General features: G+C 45.7%; 1 protein-coding gene across 1 annotated transcript in view; it reads right to left on the bottom strand.

Moving 5' to 3' along the window:
- SNX30 (sorting nexin family member 30) overlaps window positions 1–21,286 on the bottom strand; it is a gene marked incomplete at its 5' end in the record, with an annotated part of 139,372 nt that overhangs the window by 25,515 nt on the left and 92,571 nt on the right. Inside the window, 3 exon segments of the mRNA XM_014585526.2 lie at window positions 4,896–4,982; window positions 17,906–18,105; window positions 19,931–20,126. Coding sequence (XP_014441012.1) covers window positions 4,896–4,982; window positions 17,906–18,105; window positions 19,931–20,126 — 483 coding nt within the window.

The raw sequence follows: 21,286 nt of genomic DNA, 5'->3' as shown, positions 1-21,286 counted from the left end.
GGGCTGTCAGGGAGGACAGGTATGTGGGGAGGGAGGAAGCTTGCAGACATAGGGAAACAATGTCTAAAACCCTATGGCCAGAAAAGAACAAAAAATGATTTTTTTTAAATGTAAGTGGCAACAAACCTAGGAAACAACGTCAGCATGTCCTCCTGTAGCCAGTACAGACACCAGAGGCTCCTGACTGAGCCTCTGTGACTGCGTCAGACACTGCGCTGAGCACTTCATGAAGGAGGCAACCGAGGCCCGTGAAGCTAATGAGCAAACTACGCCAAGCTAGGGGACACAGCTGGGCTTTGAACCCAGGGATATCTGATTAAGTCCTATGCTTTTTCTACCAACCCTTATCAGACTTGGACAGGCTGCCAATGGAGCCCTCCTCTGCCTGCCATGGTGGCAGCTGCCCCAGATCCAAAACTAGATTTTGATCAGAAATTGGCTATGTAGCCTCTGTGGCCCCCAGTGTTAATTGCACTCACTGGTTCGTCATCACTACAGCCTCTGTTTTGTCTTTAAATTCATGTTGGCATGGCTGGACATCCAACTAGAAAGAAGGACGAAACAGCCAACCCACTGTTGGTGTATTAATAGAATGCACATGTGAGACCAGCAGTTGGCGTGATGGCGATGTCACTGCAACTCCCATGTAGTCGATCGCGGTTCAAGTCCTAGACCTGGAGGCTTAAACTCACATCAGGTGTTGTGTGTGTGTGCCCAAGATCCTAAGAGGAGAGTGGAGGAGAAGGGATTGCGGCACGGCCATCCCCCCTAGGGGGTGATTTCTCATTTTCTGTCTCTCTGGCGAGCGTACATACCCTGTAGCAAAAACTTCTCAAAAAAAAAAAAAAAAAAAAGAATGCAGATGTGTTTAGGGCCTACTAATTATCCTCACTGACTTGAAAAAAATCCTTGCCCTCAAGTAAGAATTTCTGTGGCCAAAGGATGAGCCATGGTGGTGCATGATATTGGAAAGGGGTGAATGGAAGCAACAGGAAGATTTCAACCACCACTGTGAAGGAAAAGAAGAGTGAGCAGACCAGCAAGACCATGAGGCCAGGAGCCTCTGCAGCTCTGCTGGGTGGTTCTGTGGGGTTCTGTTGGGCACATGCACACGCACACACCGTTGCCCCAGGTGGCTCCAGGGCTATTGTGAGCTTCTGGCAACTGGCAACCCAGGGCACAGGTAAGACTTAATTCAACCTAAAATGCATAATCCGACCATGGTTCCTAATTTGGAAAGAAATTGTCCAGAATAGGCTAAACTATATTGCATGACAAAATCAGCCTCTGAAAAGCTTATATCCAGAGCCAGCAGGTGGCATGGTAGTTGGGGCACTGGACTTCCAAACCAATGACCAATGAGGTTCAAGTCCTGGATCTGGCAGTTTGCGCTCTCTCTCTCTCTCTCTCTTTCTCTCTGTCTCTCTCTCTCTCTGGTGAGTGTGCATGCCATATAGCAAATTAGAAATAATAAATAAAGGTAAATAATTCCTTTTTAAAAAAAGTTTGTATCTGGTGCTGAGCATGTACACTGCTGACAGCACAATTTAAGTAACACATTTTTATGAGAGAGAAAGAAGAAAAGAGAGAGACAGAGATAGGTATTTCTTTTTCTTTCTTTTTTTTTTTTTGCAGAGGTTTTTGCAACAGGGTGTGTGCACTCGCCAGACAGACAGAGACAGAGAGACAGAAAGCGAGAAATCACCCCCCAGGGGGATGGCTATCCCTTCTGCAATCCCTTCTCCTCCATTCTCCTCTCAGGATCTTGGGCACGCATGAACATGTGCCCGGCGTGAGTTTAAGCCACCGAGTCTGGGACTTGAACCATGGCTGACTATATGGGGGTCCAGCGGCATAGCCCTTACACTTTCTGCTGGTCCCCAGATAGGTATTTTTCATCTTTTTAAGTCCCCTGGTTCAACTGGAACCACGGTGAACTATGTGAGACTCAGCGACAGTCATCTGCTACTCCCAAATATTTCTTCTTTTGAGAGAGAGATTTTTGGTAGAGGGTGTTGTGCACTCAATGTTTAGATAGAGACAGAGAGACAGAAAATGAGAAATTACTCCCCAAAGGATGGCCACGCCACAGTCCCTTCTCCTCCACTATCCTCTTGGGATGTTGGCCACATGCACACGCACACTCAGCGTGAGTTTCAAGCCACTGGGTCTGGGACTCAAATCAGAGTGGACCGTGTGGGAGCCCAGTGATGTAACTGCTATGCCACCTGCTGGCCCCAAGTGACACATTTTTAAAATGCAGGAGCCTCAGTTTCCAAACTACGCCAGCAGTAGAACCTGTTAGCTCTCCCTAGCCGGAAAAAGTGACTTTCTCATTTCTTTAACATTTAATTCACAAATAAAGGCTGTATACACAGGGGGCTTCAAAAAGTGTGTGGAAAAAATGGAACTAAAGAACCAGATTATTTTGTGGCAAAACAAAAACCTTTTGAAATCCGTGTCGGTATTTTTCGTAATACGCATTTTCCATGAACTTCTTGAAGACCCCTTGTATTCAAGGTATACAACATGACTTCACAAACATGCACTTTGCATAATGATCACTACAACTAAATTAATGAACACCTCCATCACCACCCATGCCATAGATTAGGTCCCAGAACTCGTTCATCTTCTAACTGCAAGCTTGTACCTCGACCAACATCTCCCCATCCCCCTCTCCCCACTCAGTTCTCGGCAACCCTTCCACTCGCTGCTTCTCTGAGTTAGACTTTTTACTTTCCACATTTGTACCTCGGACCAACATCTCCCCACTCAGTTCTCGGCAACCCTTCCACTCGCTGTTTCTCTGAGTTAGACTTTTTACTTTCCACATTCGCAATAGCTGCCTTTTTGTCAAAGGACTTCTACACTTACATTTACAGTGCTAGAGGGACATTTAAAACATACATAAACACAGCATTCCACGTCACCTCTTCATATGAGACTAAGACATGGGCTCAGCAGATGGAACCATGTTCCAGAATACAACAGGGACAGTGAGGGACTAGACAACACCCCAGACGGCTGGAAGACAGGGCAGCTGTGCACACGCTGCATGAGCACCTGGCCTCTCTCGGGGCACGCAGGAGGGAAGAGGGCTGAGGCTGGTGGCAGAGGAACACAAAGAAGGGTCCCAGCTGTGGACACTGGACCAAAGACAAGAGTCCCGACCCTTATCATCAGACTTCCCCTACGCTGCAGTCAGCCCTCACCGCACGGCTGGATCACAATGGTGACAGCCGGGCAGCACCCCAAGCCTGCACTGCCCACCTGCTGGGTACAGCACACCACACGTACGGACGTTTGGCATCACACAGACGAGCGATCTGGTGAGCGGCTTCCAGCCCATGAAATGGGAAAGCACGACGCCTTCCCTCTGGGCCTAGATGACTACTCCAGTGACCATGCGAAACAATTAACATTAAATAGAAGTGCTCTATGAAGCTACAGCATAGTCTCTATAAAACCAGGGTGTGCCATTTCTGAGCTGCAGGTTTTAGATTCCCAAAGCTGGTTCCTTTCCAGCAAGCCGAGATCCAAGGCAGGGGCAGAAAAACAGAAAACAAAAAGCCCAAGAGCTCTGATGTCCGACTATTTCCCTGAAACTTGCTCCCACCTCCACCCCTTCCTTGAAAACAAAAATACCTTCCAATTGTGAACAAAATAGACATAGAGGAAGGCTAGTACTTTAGCCTATCGGTTGGGGGAGCCAGATCTCACATGGCCAATCATGGTTCAAGTCCCAGCTCCAGTGGTTTGAAAAACATGCCAGGAACATGTCCACGCAAGCCCTACATCCTGACAGAATGGAGAAAGGCTTGTGCACGATCATGCCCCACTGGGTGTTTCTTTCTCCCCCCTGTCTCTGTCTCTCTTTTCTGGCAAGCGCACACGCCCTCTGGCAGTTAAAAAACAACAAAAAAAAAGGCAGAGGAACAAAATGTTAAGTGGCGAGATTCTAAAGGCAGATGGAGGGTGGGATCCTAGCTCTCAGGTGCTAACTATGTGATCTTGGGCCTTGCTTTGCTCATGTCTCAGGTGGGAGTAATACTAGGAGCTAACCTGCATTACCGTGGTATAGACCAGGTGAGGTTAGATGTGGATAGGTGGGTAGGGAGAGCGAGTGCTCAGCTCACTGTGATCACTTGCAGACTCACTACTCCTTAATCCTGTGTTTTAGGTTTTTGCCATAGGGCACATATGTTCGCAGGAGAGACAGAGAGAGAGAAAGTGAGAAATCACCCCCCACACCACAATCTCTTCTCCACTCACTCTCCTCAGGATTTTGTCCCGAGAGAGTGATTTTCAAGCTGCCAGGTCTGGGAATGGAATTGCGGCTGGCCACGTGAGAGTCCAGGGTCTTAACTACCACACCACCTGCTGGCCCCCCAATTAACTCGTTTTCAATCCTGGTTAGGGGAAGAGAAAGGCAATAAAAGAAGTGACCAATATGACAGGTCCACTTCTGTAATTATGAGCCTCTATTCCAAGTATACACTAGGAATGTTCAGAAATAAGACATAGAAGGGGCAACAGCAGGTGGTGTGGTGGTTAAAACACTGGACTCCCACATGGGTGACTACAGTTCAAGACTCAGACCTGGCAGCTTGTGTTCTCACTTTCACTTTCTCTTTCTTTCTCTGGTGAGTGTATGTGCTCTATGGCAAATTGAATAATAATAATAATAATAAAATAATTCTAAAAAAAAAAAAAGACACAGAAGAAAGCAAAAATAGGAAAATAATAACATTAACACAGCCCACGATGGGTCCTGGCATGGGCCACCATTAGTCATACCACTCTTAGGACAAGAACTGACTTAGTTAGCACTGGTGGGGAAATGGCAGCTCCGTCCCACAGCAGCCCATCCCTTGCCAGGTGGAGTCTCTGACCTTGGGGCGGTCTTCCTTTTTCAGAGCCACAGCTTCCAGTTTGGCTTCATACTCTGCTTGAACTTGGTCCCTCTTCTTCAGTACGCTCTGTGGGAAGCAGAGAGACGTATGTAAGACAGGCGGTCGCTTCCTTATCTGACACCTCCCCTAACCACAGTCTGTCCAGGCCCACCCGTGCACTCCTAGGACAATCTGGCTGTGGCACAGATGCTGCAGCATGACGTGTGATGTGGACTCGGGAACAAGCAGGGGACAAGAAGGGAGAGCCATCACCAGGGGCCGAGCTTCCCAACCTGATGCTGCGCGTGAAAGAGTTCTGGGAAAAACAGGTGGAAGACACGGTGCTCACCCAGCGCCACACCAACAGGGGGCCCTGCACTTCACCATGTGCAGAGAGAACGCAGCTGTGCAGACCCCTGCAGCTTTGCAGGTTACCGTGTCTGTTCTCTGAACTCTAAGGGGAAAAGTCAAGGTCGTGAGGGTTCTTGCCTCTCCAAATCACTGAGCTGGTCCCCGGTGGGCTGCTCTGCTCGCTGATTTATTAGTGTTTGTCCTCCGCTCTGGGCTGGACATACAGAGAGCAAAGAGGCCCCGTCCCACCTGAGGAGTTCAGTCTGGCTGGGGTGCAGATGCTGCATGGGAATGTATCTGCAAGAGTTATGCATGTTCTTCATGGCTGAGTAAAATCCCACAGTGTATCTGGCACATTTAAAGGGCCACAGATATAACAGTGGGGAGGGCAAGTACAGATACCAGGGACTGCATAGGAAGTGGGTGGACAGTAAGGGGCAGAAAGAGGGAACTGGGGAAACGATACTGAATAGACACAAGAATGTAAAGTTCTCGGGATCAGCAGTTAGCATAATGGCTATGTCGCTGGACTCCCATGTAGTCGACCGTGGTTCAAGCCCCAGACCCGGTGGCTTAAACAAACGCCAGGCACGTGTGCATGCGTGCCCAAGATCTCGAGAGGAAAATGAAGGAGAAGGGATTGTGGCGTGGCCATTCCCCCTGGGGGGTGATTTCTCGCTTTCTGCCTCTTTGTCTCTCTCTCTCTCTTTCTGGTGAGCGCACACGCCCTATAGCAAAAACCTCTCCAAAAAATAAAATAAGAATGTGAAGTTCTCTGTTGAAAATTATATATATGATAATATCGTCTCTCTCTCACTCTTTTTTTTTAGTTTTTACTGTAGGGTGCATGTGCTCCCTGGAGAGAGAAACAAAGAGAGAGCAAGGGAGAAGGAAAATAAATAACTCTCCACGGGGGTAGCCACACCACAATCCCTTCTCCTCTACTCTCCTCTTGGGATTTTGGGCACTCACACACAGGCCTGGCATATTTTTCAAGACGCTGGGTCTAGGATTTGAGCCCTGTAGTCAGTCATGTGGGATCCTGCTGCTTTAACTTCTGCACCACCTGCTGGCCTTAGTTGGTAATATCTTTTTTTTCCCCCTTTGGAGAAGTTTTCATTATAGGGCATGTGCACTTGCCAGAGAGCGAGCGAGAAATCATCCCCCCGGGGGAGATGGCCACACTGCAAACCCTTCTCCTTCATCCTCCTCTCAGGATCTTGGGCACGCACACACATGCACCCGGCATGAGTTTAAGCCACCAGGTCTGGGACTCGAACCGTGGTCAACTACATGGGAGTCCAGCAACAGCCATTATGCCAACTGCTGGTCTCTATGTGGTAATATCTTTAATTTGATTGTCACACACTGCATGCATGCTTTAACAACCATATTGTACATTACAAGGATGTACAATGATTAAATGTAAATAAGAAATCATAAAATAAAAAGTTACACATGTATGGGTCCAGAATTCCTGAACATGCAGCAAGCCTGCCAGGTGAGTGGTAAATGGGTCTAAAGAGACCCCCTAAATGGAGCAAGGGTGAGGCAAGCCAGGCACATAAGGTGCAAAATTTAAGGAGACACTCACTCTTAGGCCCTCACAAGTACAAGATCAGCACCTCAGTGTATGTGCCTCCTTAAATCTGTGCCCTGGGCTCGGCCCCCTCACCTTGCCTGCCTGAGTCTTAGCTCCCCAGCAAAGATTCCACACCAAGCAAATCAGAAGAGCTTGCAGAACATTCTAGAAAACCTTATGTTTCATCAAAGGGTTTCGATCTTCTTTTTTTAGTAGAACCACAAATGGCAAGCCAAGGGTGGTAAGGCTTACTTTCTCACTAACTCAGAAGTCACAAATTGGGATGCAAGTTTCTAATCATGCACTGTTCCCCACAGGGACTTCCCAGAAGAAAGGAGCCATTCCTTCATAAAGCATCGGGGACTTTGTGGCCCTGACAGTGTGTTAAAAAGTGGCTGAACAATTGAGAGCGTTCTGGGGTCAACCTTCTAATGGGATGCATGAATACAGAGAACTTCCACGCTTTCCCTGAAGTGAGGGAAGTGTTCCACCGTGAAAGAATATGAGGTAAAGCTGGCAATGGTTACTTTCTCCTTGTTTACCACCAATGCTCTCTCCCCACACTGACCAGTCTTTGAGTAAGAAGGCGGGGACTTCGAGAAGTTCATGGGAAATGGAATTAAAGAGTTAAATTTGGTGCCCTGCAAAAAGAGATGTATGATTTTTTTCATAAGATATGTTTTCCATGAACTTTCTGAAGACCTTGTAGATTTACAGTGCTACGAATGGCGCTTTCTGCTAACGTGGAAACATTCTGTGATCTGCCTCAATGCAGTGGCCACCAGCCCCGAGTGTGTATTACTTGAAATGTGGCTAGTATGGCTGAGGAACTAGGTGTAAACTTTTACTTTGATCATTTGAATTTAAACTTAAACTCAAATAGGAATACATGTATGGCTAGTGGCTTCCCTACTGGGTGACGTAAATCTACAACATTTAAACTGAAACAATCAGGGGGCCTTTCTGGGCTTCACACAGGCCGGATCACCTAAATCTACTAGTCTGTACCAGCAGAAGCAAACATCATGACATCCACCCAAGTAAAACATACACCATGTTATCCACAAAGATACCAACGGGGCAGCCAAGGAGCAATGGGACGGCAGGGCGGGGGCCGACTGGAATTCCCACGGCTGTGCTCCTCCCTTCATGGGACGCCTCACTCCATCTTACTGGAAAACACACACATCCAGACTAGCTCTTCTAGGAACGAGCATGAGTTGTTCCCATGACACACTCTGTCAGTGTGGCAAGAGCCACGTCACCAAAGCCAAAGTGCTCTTCAGACAATGCCTGGGAATACCATCAGCACAGGAAAGAATTAAGCTCTGCCCAGGTTGCCGGGGCCCTTGTGGGGAGAAACAGGGAGAAGGATGCATCAACCCCATAAAGCAGAAAGAGTCTAAATATATCTCTTCCCACCCTCAAAACCAGCCAGGCAGAGCCTCTGTCTCCTCTGCCAAGCTCCCGAGATTTCATGTGGAGTGGCCAGGATGCCGCCCTCCGGTGCAGGCGGTGTGGGCATCTGGGCTGATATTCCCACTTCACTGGGTAGCATCAAAGGCTTGCAACAGCCTGCAGAGGCGGGAGGGCATTATCCCTACTCCGTGGACAAGAAGACTGAGGAATGGTGGTGGGACCTATTTCAGGACATAACTGGCTCATGACACAGCAGTGACTCATTTCAGCTCTTCCGGCCACATTCCAGCTTATGGCTTCACACTCTGTGATCCAACCACACTCATTCAAGGCTGGAAACACATTTGGAATCAAGACCAACTGTGTAAGAGCCCTGTCCTCTGTAGGGGTGCCTGTGCACACTGCTGGGGATGGTCCGAGAGGAGTGACTCTCACCCCACACGACACAGGCTCGACAGCCAAAGCAACCCATGACGGGCAGACGGGCCAAGCCTGCCATGGCGGGAAAGAGCCAATGGGCTCAACTGTACCTGGTCCAGAAAACCTCTATTTTATCACTTCTAGAGAACACACCCCCAGTTCTGCCAGAGCGGGGAAGGGACAGTGGTCCCTGTAGGAGGAGGAAAGTAAGAACCACTTCTAACTGATTCTTAAAGGGTCTCCTGGGGCCACCTGGTGGCGTAGTGGTTAAGACGGTGGATCTCACACAGCCAACTACGTCGTTCTAGTCTCTTACCCAGTGGCTTGGAAAACACACTGAGTGCATGTGCATTCATGCCCCGAGTTCCAAGAGGATAATGGAGAAGGAATTGTAGCATGGCCATCTTCCTTTCCCTCTCTCTGTCTCTCTCTGACAAGTGCACGCACCCTATAACAGATTTTTAAAAGAGGAAGACTCCTGACTCATCTTTCTCTTCAGCTCCATTTCTTCCTCAGGCCCAGAGTTGTTTGGTGCTACCAACTCATGGTTTCTATGGAGGTTCCATGCTATAAACCAAGTGACTTTTGCACTTTTTCCCACAGTCAGCTTCAAAGTCAGCTCTTCTGAGCCATTTAATCATTAATCACCTCTCAATTTGCCTTCTAGTTCCCCCAATTTGTATTGCTATTATCTTCTTATCTGTTGTTCTTTGTCTTTGTGAGCTTATACCTTTTTAAAAAAAAAAAATCCTGTGGGCAAGCTGGTGGTTTGGTGGTTAAGGTAGCTGGGTCTTACAACTGTGTGGTTCAAGTCCTGGACCCAGCAGCTTGAAAAACATACCAGACCTGTGCGTATGCATGCCCCAAATCACAAAAGGAGTGAAAAATGGAAGAGGATGGATTATGGCATGACTATCTCCTATGGGAGTGCTTACTCTCTCACCTTTCTCTCTCCACGGTGAGTGGACATGCCTTCTGGCAAATTACTTTTTAAAATATTCTTATAGTGTCATTTTGCTAAGGTCTCATAAAGATGAGGAAATATAAATATTTATCCAGGCTGTCATCACTGAGAATCTCCAAGTTTTATTTTTTTATAATTTTTACACTTTTTTAAAAAGAATTGAGGGGGCCAGCAAGAGACATGGTGGTTGAGGACGCTAGACTCCCACATGGCCGACCATGGTTCGAGTCCCGGACCTGGAAACTTCCTTTCTCACTTCCCCTTTCTCTCTTGCTCTGCCTCTCTCTGGTCAAATTAAAAACAAAGAAACTAAGTTAAATAAAATAATTATCATTTTTAAAAATCACTTGAGACTATCATACATTTCATCACCTGTTTCTTCACATTATCATCTTAATTGCAAGAAATTAACCCCTCTGTATATAACGTTTGTTCAGGAAAGGGGAACAAAAGTTTTCTTGACACCTTGATCTTCCAGAAAAATTCGTTTTTATTTTTTATTTTTAGAGAGGTTTTTGCTATAGGATACATAAGCTCACCGGAGAGACAGAGAGGTAGAAAGCAAGAAAGCAACCCCCCAGGGGGGATGGCCACACCATAGTCCCTTCTCCTCCATTCTCCTCTTGGGATTTTGGGCACATGTGCACCCAGCATGAGTTTGAAACCTCCGGGTCCAGAACTTGAACTGCAGTCACGTACATGGGAGTCCAGAGAAGTAACCATTATGCCACCTGTTGGTCCCTTTTTTATACTTAAGGTTTTTGCCATAAAGTACATGAGCTTGCTGGAGATGGAGAGAGAGAGAGAGAAACGGTGAGAGGGAAAGTGTGAAATCACCCCCCGGGGGGATGGCCAGGCCACAATCTCTTTTCTTCCATCTCCTCTTGGAATTTTGGGCATGCACACACATGTGCCTGGCATGATTTCCAAGCTGCCAGCTCCAGAACTCAAACTGCAGTCAGTCTTCTGGGAGTCCAGTACCTTAACCACCATGCCACCCACTGGGCCTCTCATTTCAGTTTCTGACTCTCTGTCTCTCTAGCGATCACTCATCCTATAGCAAAAACTATAAAAAAAAAACAAAAAAAGAAAGAAAGAAAGAAAAGAAAAAGAAGAAGAAAGAAAGAAAGAAAGAAAGAAAGAAAGAAAGAAAGAAAGAAAGAAAGAAAGAAAGAAAGAAAGAAAGAAAGAAAGAAAGAAAGAAAGAAAGAAAGAAATGAAAAGGAAAGAAGGAAAAGGAAAAGGAAGGCAGGCACTGGAATAGCGAACCAGAAGCACAATCTGGTCATTTCTCTGTACTTTGACTCATCAGCTCCACCTTGTGGACACCAAGGGGGAAAGGAAGGCAGGCTGAAGAAACTGACAGATTTGACATTTGAAGAGAACTACACCAAAACTGTTGAAGGTATCTCCAACTCAAAAACAGTCTTTAAACTACAACTTGTGTATCCACGTCTCAAAGTCACAATCACCAGCAACTCTGTTATTAAATCCAACAGCCACTGTTTATCATGCCCCATCTCAAAACATCTTTCTTGGCTTCACGGAGGCAATCTTCTTTCTCCTGTCATACCTGCCACTCCTCAGACTCCTTTTTTACTCCTTCCTCTTAAACAGGCGCTAGCCCACTGAATATTTTCATGCCCCAGGCGCTGGCCTAGACTCACCTTATCTCCCCAAGTCTCATACATTTAAACACCATTCATATACAAATGATGCAACTTTCTATTCCCACACTGAATGAAACTCATAATCAACTGCAGTAACACCTCCGCCTTATGGCTAATAGACATTTTTTAACTCAACATGGCCGAACTGCCTAATCTGTTCCATCCTCGACTTCCCCATCCCGATAAACAGGACTACTATCCACCCAGCTGCTAGAGCCAAAAACCTTAATTCTCCCCCTCCCGTACTCCACATAACTACGATGGCAAGTCTAGGTGGCCCTTCACCTAAAGTGTACCCCAAGTCCAGACACTTCACTATTCTCACAGCCCAAGCTCCACCAGCTTCCCTGTCTACACCTTGGCTCCTTGGGTAGCTTCCTGAATGGCCCCGCCCCACTTTCATTCTCTAGTCTATTCTCTATACTTGAGCACTCGATGTCTTCTTAAAAGTAAAAATAGCGTCCTGTCACTCCCCTGCATAAAACCCAAGGGCTTCCCTTCTATTCCTTAGGATGAAATCCAACTCTCACCAGTCATGGCCTTTATGATGCTACTCAATGACTTGGCCCCTACCCATCTCTTTGACCCCACCTTCTGCCACTTAATTCCCTGCTTATTGGGTTCCACTCACCCTGGCCCTTCTGATCTGCAAAGACCAAGTTCACTTCTGCTTCAGAACCTTTGCACCGGCGGCTGGCTCTGCCTGAAAGGTCAATCCTCCAATCATTGCAAAGCTGACTCCTGTATGTCAGTCAAGGCTCTGGTCACAGCCAGTCTTTCCAGTTGGTTTTCCCTTAGAACCCATTCTTCCGTCAGAGTCTCATCCCACCCCAGTCATTCTCCAAGACCTCTGACATGAGCAAGTTTGTTGACTTATAAACCTACTCTTAAAAATGACAAGATGCTGGGACCAGCAGTTAGCGTAATGGCTATGTCGCTGAACTCCCATGTAGTCAACCGTGGTTTGAGTCCTGAACCCCGTGGATTAAACTCACGCTGGGTGCATGTGCATGCGTGTCCAAGATCCCGAGAGGAGAATGAAGGAGAAAGGATTGTGGCATGGCCACCCCCCTGGGGGGGAGGGGTGATTCCTCGCTCGCTCTCTCTCTCTCTTTCCGGTGAGCACACACGCCTATAGTGAAAACCTCTCAAAAAAAAATTGACAAGATGCAATAGTTATACAACTGTCAATGTTCTAAATTCAGCAATGATCTAATTTAATCAAATATTTGCCTGCCCTACCCTTCTTAAACAAAGTTTCCCCAACTCTTGGCTGGGTCTAAATGACACCAGTTCTCAAAAGGCATTGCCAGACTTGGTAAGGATCTGAAGATGGTCGCTCAGCCCATAACTTCCCTAACTTTGTTTTATACACATCTTGTCTACAGGATGTGAAATCCCACATAAACACCACTTACAGCTGTCTGTAGTGTGTGTAACTTGAGTCCTAGGCCTGAGGGTCACTTTGGTACCCCTCTCTCAAGAGCAGGCACTGTGTGCTGTCTCTGTGTATCCTTAGAATGCATGCCTTCAGCACAAGCTGTCCTCAATGTTCACTGCTTAAAATCTCATTGTTCAGGACCAGCAGATGGTGTAATGGTTATGCCACTGGACTCCCACACAGTCAACCGCAGTTTGAGTCCTGGACCCAGCAGTGTAAACTCATGCTGAGCATGTGTGCGTCTGTGCCCAAAATCCTGAGAGGAGAACAGAGAAGATATTGCAGCCTGGCCGTCTACCCTGGGGAATGTTTTCTTACTCTCTATCTGTTTCTCCTGCAGACGAACATGCTCTATAGTAAAAAAAAAAAAAAAAGCACCAACTCTTCCCACACTCCAAAAATCTCATTGTTCTATTTTGTTCCATGTGATCTGATTGTGATCCAAGTTTTTCCTATTGCTTTCTTTCTGCCTCCCACAGGAAAGAACAGAAGGTATCCAGCCCTGTTTGTTCTTAGAGCTACAAGTTGAGACGAGCTTTGACAAGCTGGGATTCACCTAGTTTTTTGCTTGGTAAATGGTAAACACACCGCTACAAGGTGAGCATGGTCACTAGGGAGTATGGTCTACCGCCACGAAACACAAGAAAGATTTACCCAGGTTCCACTTCTTTTTTTTTTTTTTTTTCCTTATTTTTTTTTTTTTTTTTTTTTTTTTGGGTGTGTGTTTTTCGGTTTTTTTTGTTTGTTTGTTTTTTTGAGGAGTTTTTGCTATAGGGTGCGTGCGCTTGCCAGAAAGACAGAGAGAGACAGAGACAGAAAGTGAGAAATCACCCCCCAGGGGAGATAGCCACACCGCAATCCCTTCTCCTCCATTCTCCTCTCGGGATCTTGGGCACACGGGCACGCACACACATGCACCCAGTGTGAGTTTTAAGCCACCGGGTCTGGGACTCGAACCGCAGTCAACTACATAGGAGTCCAGTGACATAACCATTACGCTAACTGCTGGTCCCCCAGGTTCCATTTCTTCATCTCTAAATGAGTAAATGAGATAAAATGATCCCAAAGCCCATTTCAAACTCGAAGAAGAACCCCAACCGTAGCCCTGTGGGGGAGAGCTTCAGTGAGCCCCAGCATTTTAGACTGACTAACCCTTAACTTCTTCAAATTCCTAAGACACAGGCTGCTGACTCCAAATAACAGACACTTTGGTCCACCCACAGGCAGGGTAAGAGTAGACTGACCAGCATCACTGTATCAGTAACTCCCCACCTAAACAAAACCAGGACTTTCTCAGCTCTGGAGACGATTTCGCAGTTAACGAGACACAGGTCCCAACCATGTCTTGAGCATCCCCTCTGCTCCATTTTTAGTTTTTAAACACAATAGTGATGTCTATCCTGCTGATATCTCAAAAGCCAGAAAGCAACTTTTGAAAATCTGACTTGCTCAGAGTTTAAAATTCTTGAGCAGGCTGACCAATGGCTGGTGATTAAGGGATACCAAATGGCCACAGTTCAAGTCCCAGACCTGTTGGCTTGAAAAATACATGGGCAGTGTGTGTGTGTGTGTGTGTGTGTGTGTGGGTGTGTGTATGTGTACACATGCTCCCCAAATCCCAACAGGATGAAGAAATGGAGGAGAGGGCAATACGGCATGATTGAGCCCCACTAGAGCGTGTTTTCTCCCTCCCTTCCCCTGTATGAAAATGATAGTGGTGTGTTTCTGTCTCTCTTTGGCAACTGTGCATGCCCTTTGGGGAAAAAAAAAATCCTACAGATTAGCAATGTGAAAGGCAGGGAGCCACTTCAGACCTTCTCAAGATCTGCAGTCTGGCTGCAGGGACCCCGACAGTCCTACATGCAGCCTTGGCTTTGCCATCAAATCTTTTCCTGTCTCTTCCAGAACGTTCTGCACAGGTATGTTCCTGTTGGGGAGAAGGGGAGCAGGTGACCCCATTTCTTACTAACTGGACTCCGCTCAGCTCACCGGGGGCAGACCTGGGTTTCAGAGGCTGCAGTCAATACTTCTCCTTACCAGGCCTTCCCCTGACAACACTGTTCCCAACCCGATTAACCTGACTGAAATGTTTCATGCTCAGTAAACAAGAAACTCAATACGTACACCTCACACATGCGGGGAAGAAAGAAGACAAACACGTGTCTCTTTGATTTATAACTTCAATGACTCATGTAAGCTTATGTCTCACAGCATGACAGCGTTTTAGTAAGATGCCAGATAAATCCTCACTAAACGACAATTGAAAACTGCATCAAGTACAAACATATATCAAAGTACTAACACACTTAGCAAGTGCCAGAACAAAAGAAAACAGTGATCAAGGTAATTTGTACTAAAATACTCCAGTGCCACGTATGCATTGAATTTTCAGTCTGGCAAGATTAGGGAGCATTCTGATGAATGATATGTCTATGCAGGACAGAAATTCAAGGACAACTCAGGGATTGTAAACACTTATTTTGTTCACAAACACAGATACTATAGGGGCCAGTCAGGTGGCACAGTGGTTAAGGTGGCTGGACCCCACATGGCTAACTGCACTGTTTAAGTCTTAGACCAGGCAGTTTGAAAAACATGCTGGGCTTGTGTGTATGCATGTCCAAGATCCCAAGAGGAGAATGGAGGAGAAGGGATTACAGCGTGGTCATCCCTCTAGAGGTGTTCTCTCTCTCTCGCTCTCACTTTCTCTCTGTCTCCAGTGAGAGCATGCTTGCTATAGCAAATATGAAAAAACAACAACAACAACAAAAACCCGGATGCTATAACTTCGTAAGTAATGTTAACTATTCTGGTTTATTTAAATTAAATCAAGATACCTTTCTATACTTGTTTCAGCCATAGGATTAAAAACGCAACATGTAGGGCCAGCCCATAGCATGATGGTTAGAGCAGCTGGATCCCACACGGCCAAACACACAGTTGGAGTCCCAGACCCAGCAGGTTGAAAATCCTACTGGATGAATGTGCACGTGTGCCCAGAACCCCAAAAGAAGAAATGGGAGAAGGAATTGCAGTGTGACCATCCCCTGATAGGAGTGCTTTCTCACTTTCTCTTTTTCTCTCTGACTCTATCTGGCGAGTGCAAGCACTTTCTTTCAAAAAAAAAAAAAAAATTAAAGAAAAAAATGCAACGTGTAAGAAATTTTTAAACTTTTTAAAAAGTTGCAAATTTGTGGATAGCAAGTGGCGTGGTGGTGAAGGTGCTGGACCCCATGTGGTCTACTGTGTGGTTGAAGGGATTGTGGCATGGCCCACGGGAGGTGAGCTCTCAGTTTTTCTCCCTCTCTTTCTCCCATGAATGCACAGGCCCTATGGCAAAAATCTTTATTAAGCAAAAAAAAGTCGCAAATTTGGAGTTTGGGTAATTATAACAAAGCTGCCTCAGGCTAGAGATCTCTCATTTGAACTTTATCCTCTCGCATCACCATCTACTTCACTTTATAGATAAGAAGTTCAAAATTTCTCTGATCAATCACTTTGATCACTGTTTTATTTTTTACTGGATCACTGATCCAAGAAAAAATATTCATACTTAATGAAACAAGATGGAAAAAGGATTATGGGTATATGGGAGGTTGTCAAACTATTCTCTCTGCTTTTGTATATGCTAGAAATTTTCCATAATAATGTTTTAAGTTTTTATAATTACTGTAAATTGATTCATTATTTTTCACTTCCCCTCCCAAACTATAGAATATTTTCATAGTTCTATTATTTTTGGGGTTTTCCATTTTTAAACCCCATGTAGACCGACAAGTTTCTCTACTCAGTTCAGATCTTACTGGGTCTTTCCTACCAGGATGGCCTAGATCTGTCCCAGAGACAGAGGAATAGTTCAGAGTTCTGTTCTGGAAGTATAAAGGGAGCTACCTGGAGGTAGGCATGTTCAACATTGAGCCCCGTATCTGTTCTGCTGGTCAGGAAGATTGGCCCTTTTCTCCAGCTGGTGCCACTGTCCCACAAGTTCCCTGAAGCTATCTTCTCCAGGCAATCTATGTGTAGGCTGGAGAAGTTTCTGGTGTAGGCATTCAGGCATTTCAACCTACACCTCACACTTATTCTACCTGTGGAATTTGAGGATGGAAACCTTTGGTCCTCATAGTTCCACTGTCTTTTTTCATCCCTTGCTGTTAAACCAACGCTATTCTAATTCTTGTTCCTTTTATATATCACTTGTCTCCCCAGTTTTCTTTTTTATTTATTTCCTTTTTTTGAGAGATTTTTGCTATAGGGCACATATGCTTGCCAGAGAAACAGGGAGATAGACAGAAAGTAAGAAATCACTCCCCAAGGGGGATGGCCATGCTACAATCTCTTCCCCTCCATTCTCTGGAATTTTGGGCACACACACACACACACACACACACATTCCCAGCATGAGTTTAAAGCCACTGGGTCCAGGACGCAAACCACAGTCAACTATGTGAGAGTCCAGCGGCATAACCATTATCCCATCTGCTGGTCCCTCTCCTGCTTTCTTTAAAAGCTTCCAAAATTTTATCACTTTTGTTCTAAAATTTCACAACCATACACTTTGGGTTGGTTTGGTTTTCATTCCTTTTGCTGGGCAGTTAGCATGTCATGCTAACCTGAAGACTTTTATCTGTAACTTTAGAGGATTGTCTTGTATTATTTCTCATAAATTTTTCTTCCCTCCATTTTCCTCAGCTCCCTCAATCAGGAAGTCTTATCACCCAGAAGCTGAACCTTTGTGTTTAATCCCATCTCTTATCCTTCTTTAATGTGCATTTTGCATTTTTGTTCTATTTTCCAAGTATTTTTGTTTGTCTTACAAGACTTCCTCAATCTATCTTTCAGCTTTACTATCAATTTTATTTCAGCAATGATATTTTAACTTGAAAGAGCTGTTCTTCCATAGTGTCTACAGAACACGAATAAGAATTTCTTCCAAATTATATATTTTGTTTGTTTCTTTTCCATTTAACGCACATACTCGGTTCAACATGTGTTCTAGTCACAAGTCCCTGGGGCGGTCCACATGTCTCATCGTGCACACCCAGGAAGAAAGAAACTTGTACCACAAGCAAACAGGCAAAAGTCCATTACTTTTTTATAATGACTATTACCAAAAAAAATAAATAAATAAATAACCAAAGTGTACACAAAAGCAAGCCAGCTTACCTTCATGGAGTCAGAGTATAAAATATATTCCCTGAGCACAGGTAGGAAGTCTTCTGTCATGTCATCTGTCAGCTCTTCCAAGGCCGTAGAACAGTTCCCAATACAAGCCGACACGCCCTCTAGGGGTTCAGCCAGCTCACCCTCTAACGCGCTCCATGTAGAGTACACAGGCCCGTATTCTCTCAGCTCTACGAGGTACTCTAAAGGGGGAAGAGAACCCAAGTAAAACCTGGTTGGATAGCAATCACGAGTGCTTGCTAACCCGATGGTAAGTCATCACCACAGCCAAGAGCCGTCTACACCAAGATGTGTCGCCTTGGCCATTAACACACCTGAACACATTCTTCTTCAGACACAACACTGTTTCTAACATAACTTTGTAATAGCTCTACAAGTTGATGTTGAAGCTAACGTCACGGCAATTCATTCCACCCCATAATGGGAGTGCTATGTGCCTAGATAATGGGAACCACAGCTGATGGGGAAAAGTGGAAGGAGCCACGTCCACCAAACATCTTCAAATAACTATTTGCTTACCATCCTGGGAGGCAGCATTTTAAAAGGTAATTGGGGCAGAGTCTTACATACATGGGGGATGTTTTTAAAAGATAAAAATCAGTCACCATGGGGAAAAAAATAGAATTTAGAAAATAATACAAGAGTTGAGGTCTGGGACCAGCAGTTAGCGTAATGGCTATGTTGCTGGACTCCCAACGTAGTCGACCACGGTTCGAGTCCCGGACCTGGTGGCTTAAACTCACGCCAGGCGCGTGTGCGTGCGTGCCCAAGATCCCGAGAGGAGAATGAAGGAGAAGGAATTGTGGCATGGCCATCCCCCCTGGGGGGTGATTTCTCGCTTTCTGTCTCTCTGTCTCTATCTGTCTGGTGAGCGCACGTGCCCTATAGCAAAAACCTCTCCAAAAAAAAAAGAGTTGAGGTCTAACATAGACTCTCACTCTCTCACCCAGTGGTCAGCCAATACCTTAGTTCCCATGGAATTTACTCCACATGATCTTTAGATGTAGACAGTACCTTCAGCAATCTCTAAAGCCATTTTGATTCTTGTTCTTTTTATATATCACCTGCCTCTCCCATTTTTCTTTAAAAGCTTTCAAAACCTTATCACTTGTTCTAAAATTTCACAGTGATACCCTTTGGGTTGGTTCTATTTCAGGCTCCATCTGATACCACCAATGGGTAAAGGAGAGGGAACAAGCACAGGGAACAAAGGAAAATGTTGATTTTTTATTTTTTCTCTCCTACAAGGAAAATCTGGCCCATTTTTTTGTCACCAGAATTCTTGCCATGACAACAGAATACTGTTGTCACTGATTAGACACAGATTGGACACTGATTTCCAACATGCTTCATGTGTCGGCATGATCATTAACTGTCCAGGTCTGTCTGGCCCACGCATGTGTAAGGATACAACAGACCCCACTATTCTGAGATATGGCAAAGCAGGTGGCCATGATAGGCGTGGGAAGGGAGTGGTGGCAACAGCCAAGAAGGATAAACACAGACCTTGGTGACTCCCCAGCTCAGGAGGAGTGGCTTTAAAATGAAGCCAGGATGGGGTGAGAGTCAGTCTCAAGTCTGAAGGTTCACGAGGGCCACAGCCTGGACAAACACAGCTGACCATGCTACCCTTCTGAACCATCTTTCTACCAGAGAAGATACCTAAGTTTGTTTTTTCAATTTGTCATTCCTGTGGCTGGAGGGCAGTTAGTCCATGCCTCTACTTTTAAAGCTAAAATTAGGAGAGAGAAGAGAGGAACCGCCGAGGGGCTCAGAAGCGGTTGGTTGCCATAGGAAAAGCAAACGCGAGGGTAAGATACAGGACAGGCGACAGAATGAAAAATGACATGGAGCTCTCCCCTCCTTGTATTTACTTGTTTTAGACGTAAACTATGCCCTGCTGCTGTCCCTCTGGCATTTCTGCAGTTTGATTCTGCGTGGCACACGTGAATGCCATTGTGCCAGTGTGGTCCCCAGGCACGATCGCGATCTCAACAAAGAGCTCACCTATTTCTTCTTTGATGATCCGCTGGGCTATTCGATCAATGGTTCCCAGTTTGAGTGCAAAGGTATCTAAGTATTCGCCTATGGCTGCAAACTCAAGGGGCCGACTCCTCAGCTTGTAGCCTCCGGTGACATGCTTGACTGACTCGCCCACTCTGGTCAGCAGTGCTATCCCTTGCTTCTTGTAGGCGTTCAGGTCCTAAAGATGACACATGGAAAAACTCAGTCACTCACACAGCCAGGACTAAGGAAAACAACCCCTAAACAAGGTTGCGGGGGGAAAAATAAATAAATAAGCAAAGAGCTGAGTTAGAGGATCTAACCACATGGGCAAAAGTAAGCCCTCCTTGACATAACCAGCAGACTCATACTCCTGTACATGTACACCCAGATCCCTTCCAAGAGTTGGATTCTAATCCTTCTAATCAGGTACACTCACGAGAGCAAGCTGTCTTACACAACACGGTTTCTAATATAATGTTTAAAACCTCTGACTAAAGAAACAGAAAAAATGTTTCTTTCCCCCATACAAAATACCCTCTATTGTCTGGAGGAGTAAAATTGAAGACCTGAAATTCTGAGGTTCAGTCCACTTATTTGCTTATATCCCAACTAAAGCAGAGAAGGGTGGAGAGCAGGAAACGATGACAAAATCTGGGTGCAAAAACCAAGGTCCATGATAGATGCAGTAAATGATAAAACATTTTAGTCCTGAATTTCTCGTAGGTCAAGGCAAAAACAGGAAATATGCTGAGTCTTGTAACCCATTGTGTCTACATTTAGAAAGCATCCGAGGGGTTGGGTGGTCGTGCAGTGGTAAAATGTGATGCTTTACAAGGCAATCCCACATGGGAAGGTTCCCAGTTCAAATCTAAAGACCTCCCTGAGCAGGCCAGGCACATGTGTGCCCATGATTCAGGGCTGGCTGAAGGATGGGTCACGGCATCAAAATCCTGTCGGGAGGGGTTACACATGCTCTCTTTCTCTTTCTACCTCATGGGGAAAAAAAGGATTAATATGTTTTTTTTTTTTTAAAGACAAGCATATTAGCCTTCCAGGTACAACAACCTTCTCCCTATCACTAAACCCTAAGAAGAATCTATAGTATCCTCAGGTTGTCTTATGTCACTTTAACAGTGTCTTCAAAAGAGGTTTTACAGGAACCAGCAGGTGGAGTAGTGGTTGAAATGCTGAACACTCCCACATGGCCGACCATGGTTTGAGTCCCGGACCTAATGGTTTGCTTTCTCACATTCTGTCTCTCACTCTCTCTTGCTGTCTCTCTCTCTCTGGTTTAAAAAAATATACATTTTTTAAAAAGAGGTTTGAGGGGGCGCCCGCCCAACGGCCCCGGGGGCT

The sequence above is a fragment of the Tupaia chinensis genome, unplaced genomic scaffold (assembly GCF_000334495.1).
Source record: "Tupaia chinensis unplaced genomic scaffold, TupChi_1.0 Scaffold000081_1, whole genome shotgun sequence".
Classification (NCBI taxonomy): Eukaryota; Metazoa; Chordata; class Mammalia; order Scandentia; family Tupaiidae; genus Tupaia; species Tupaia belangeri.
Note: the sequence above shows the minus strand (reverse complement) of the source record. Positions and strands in the feature narration are given on the sequence as shown.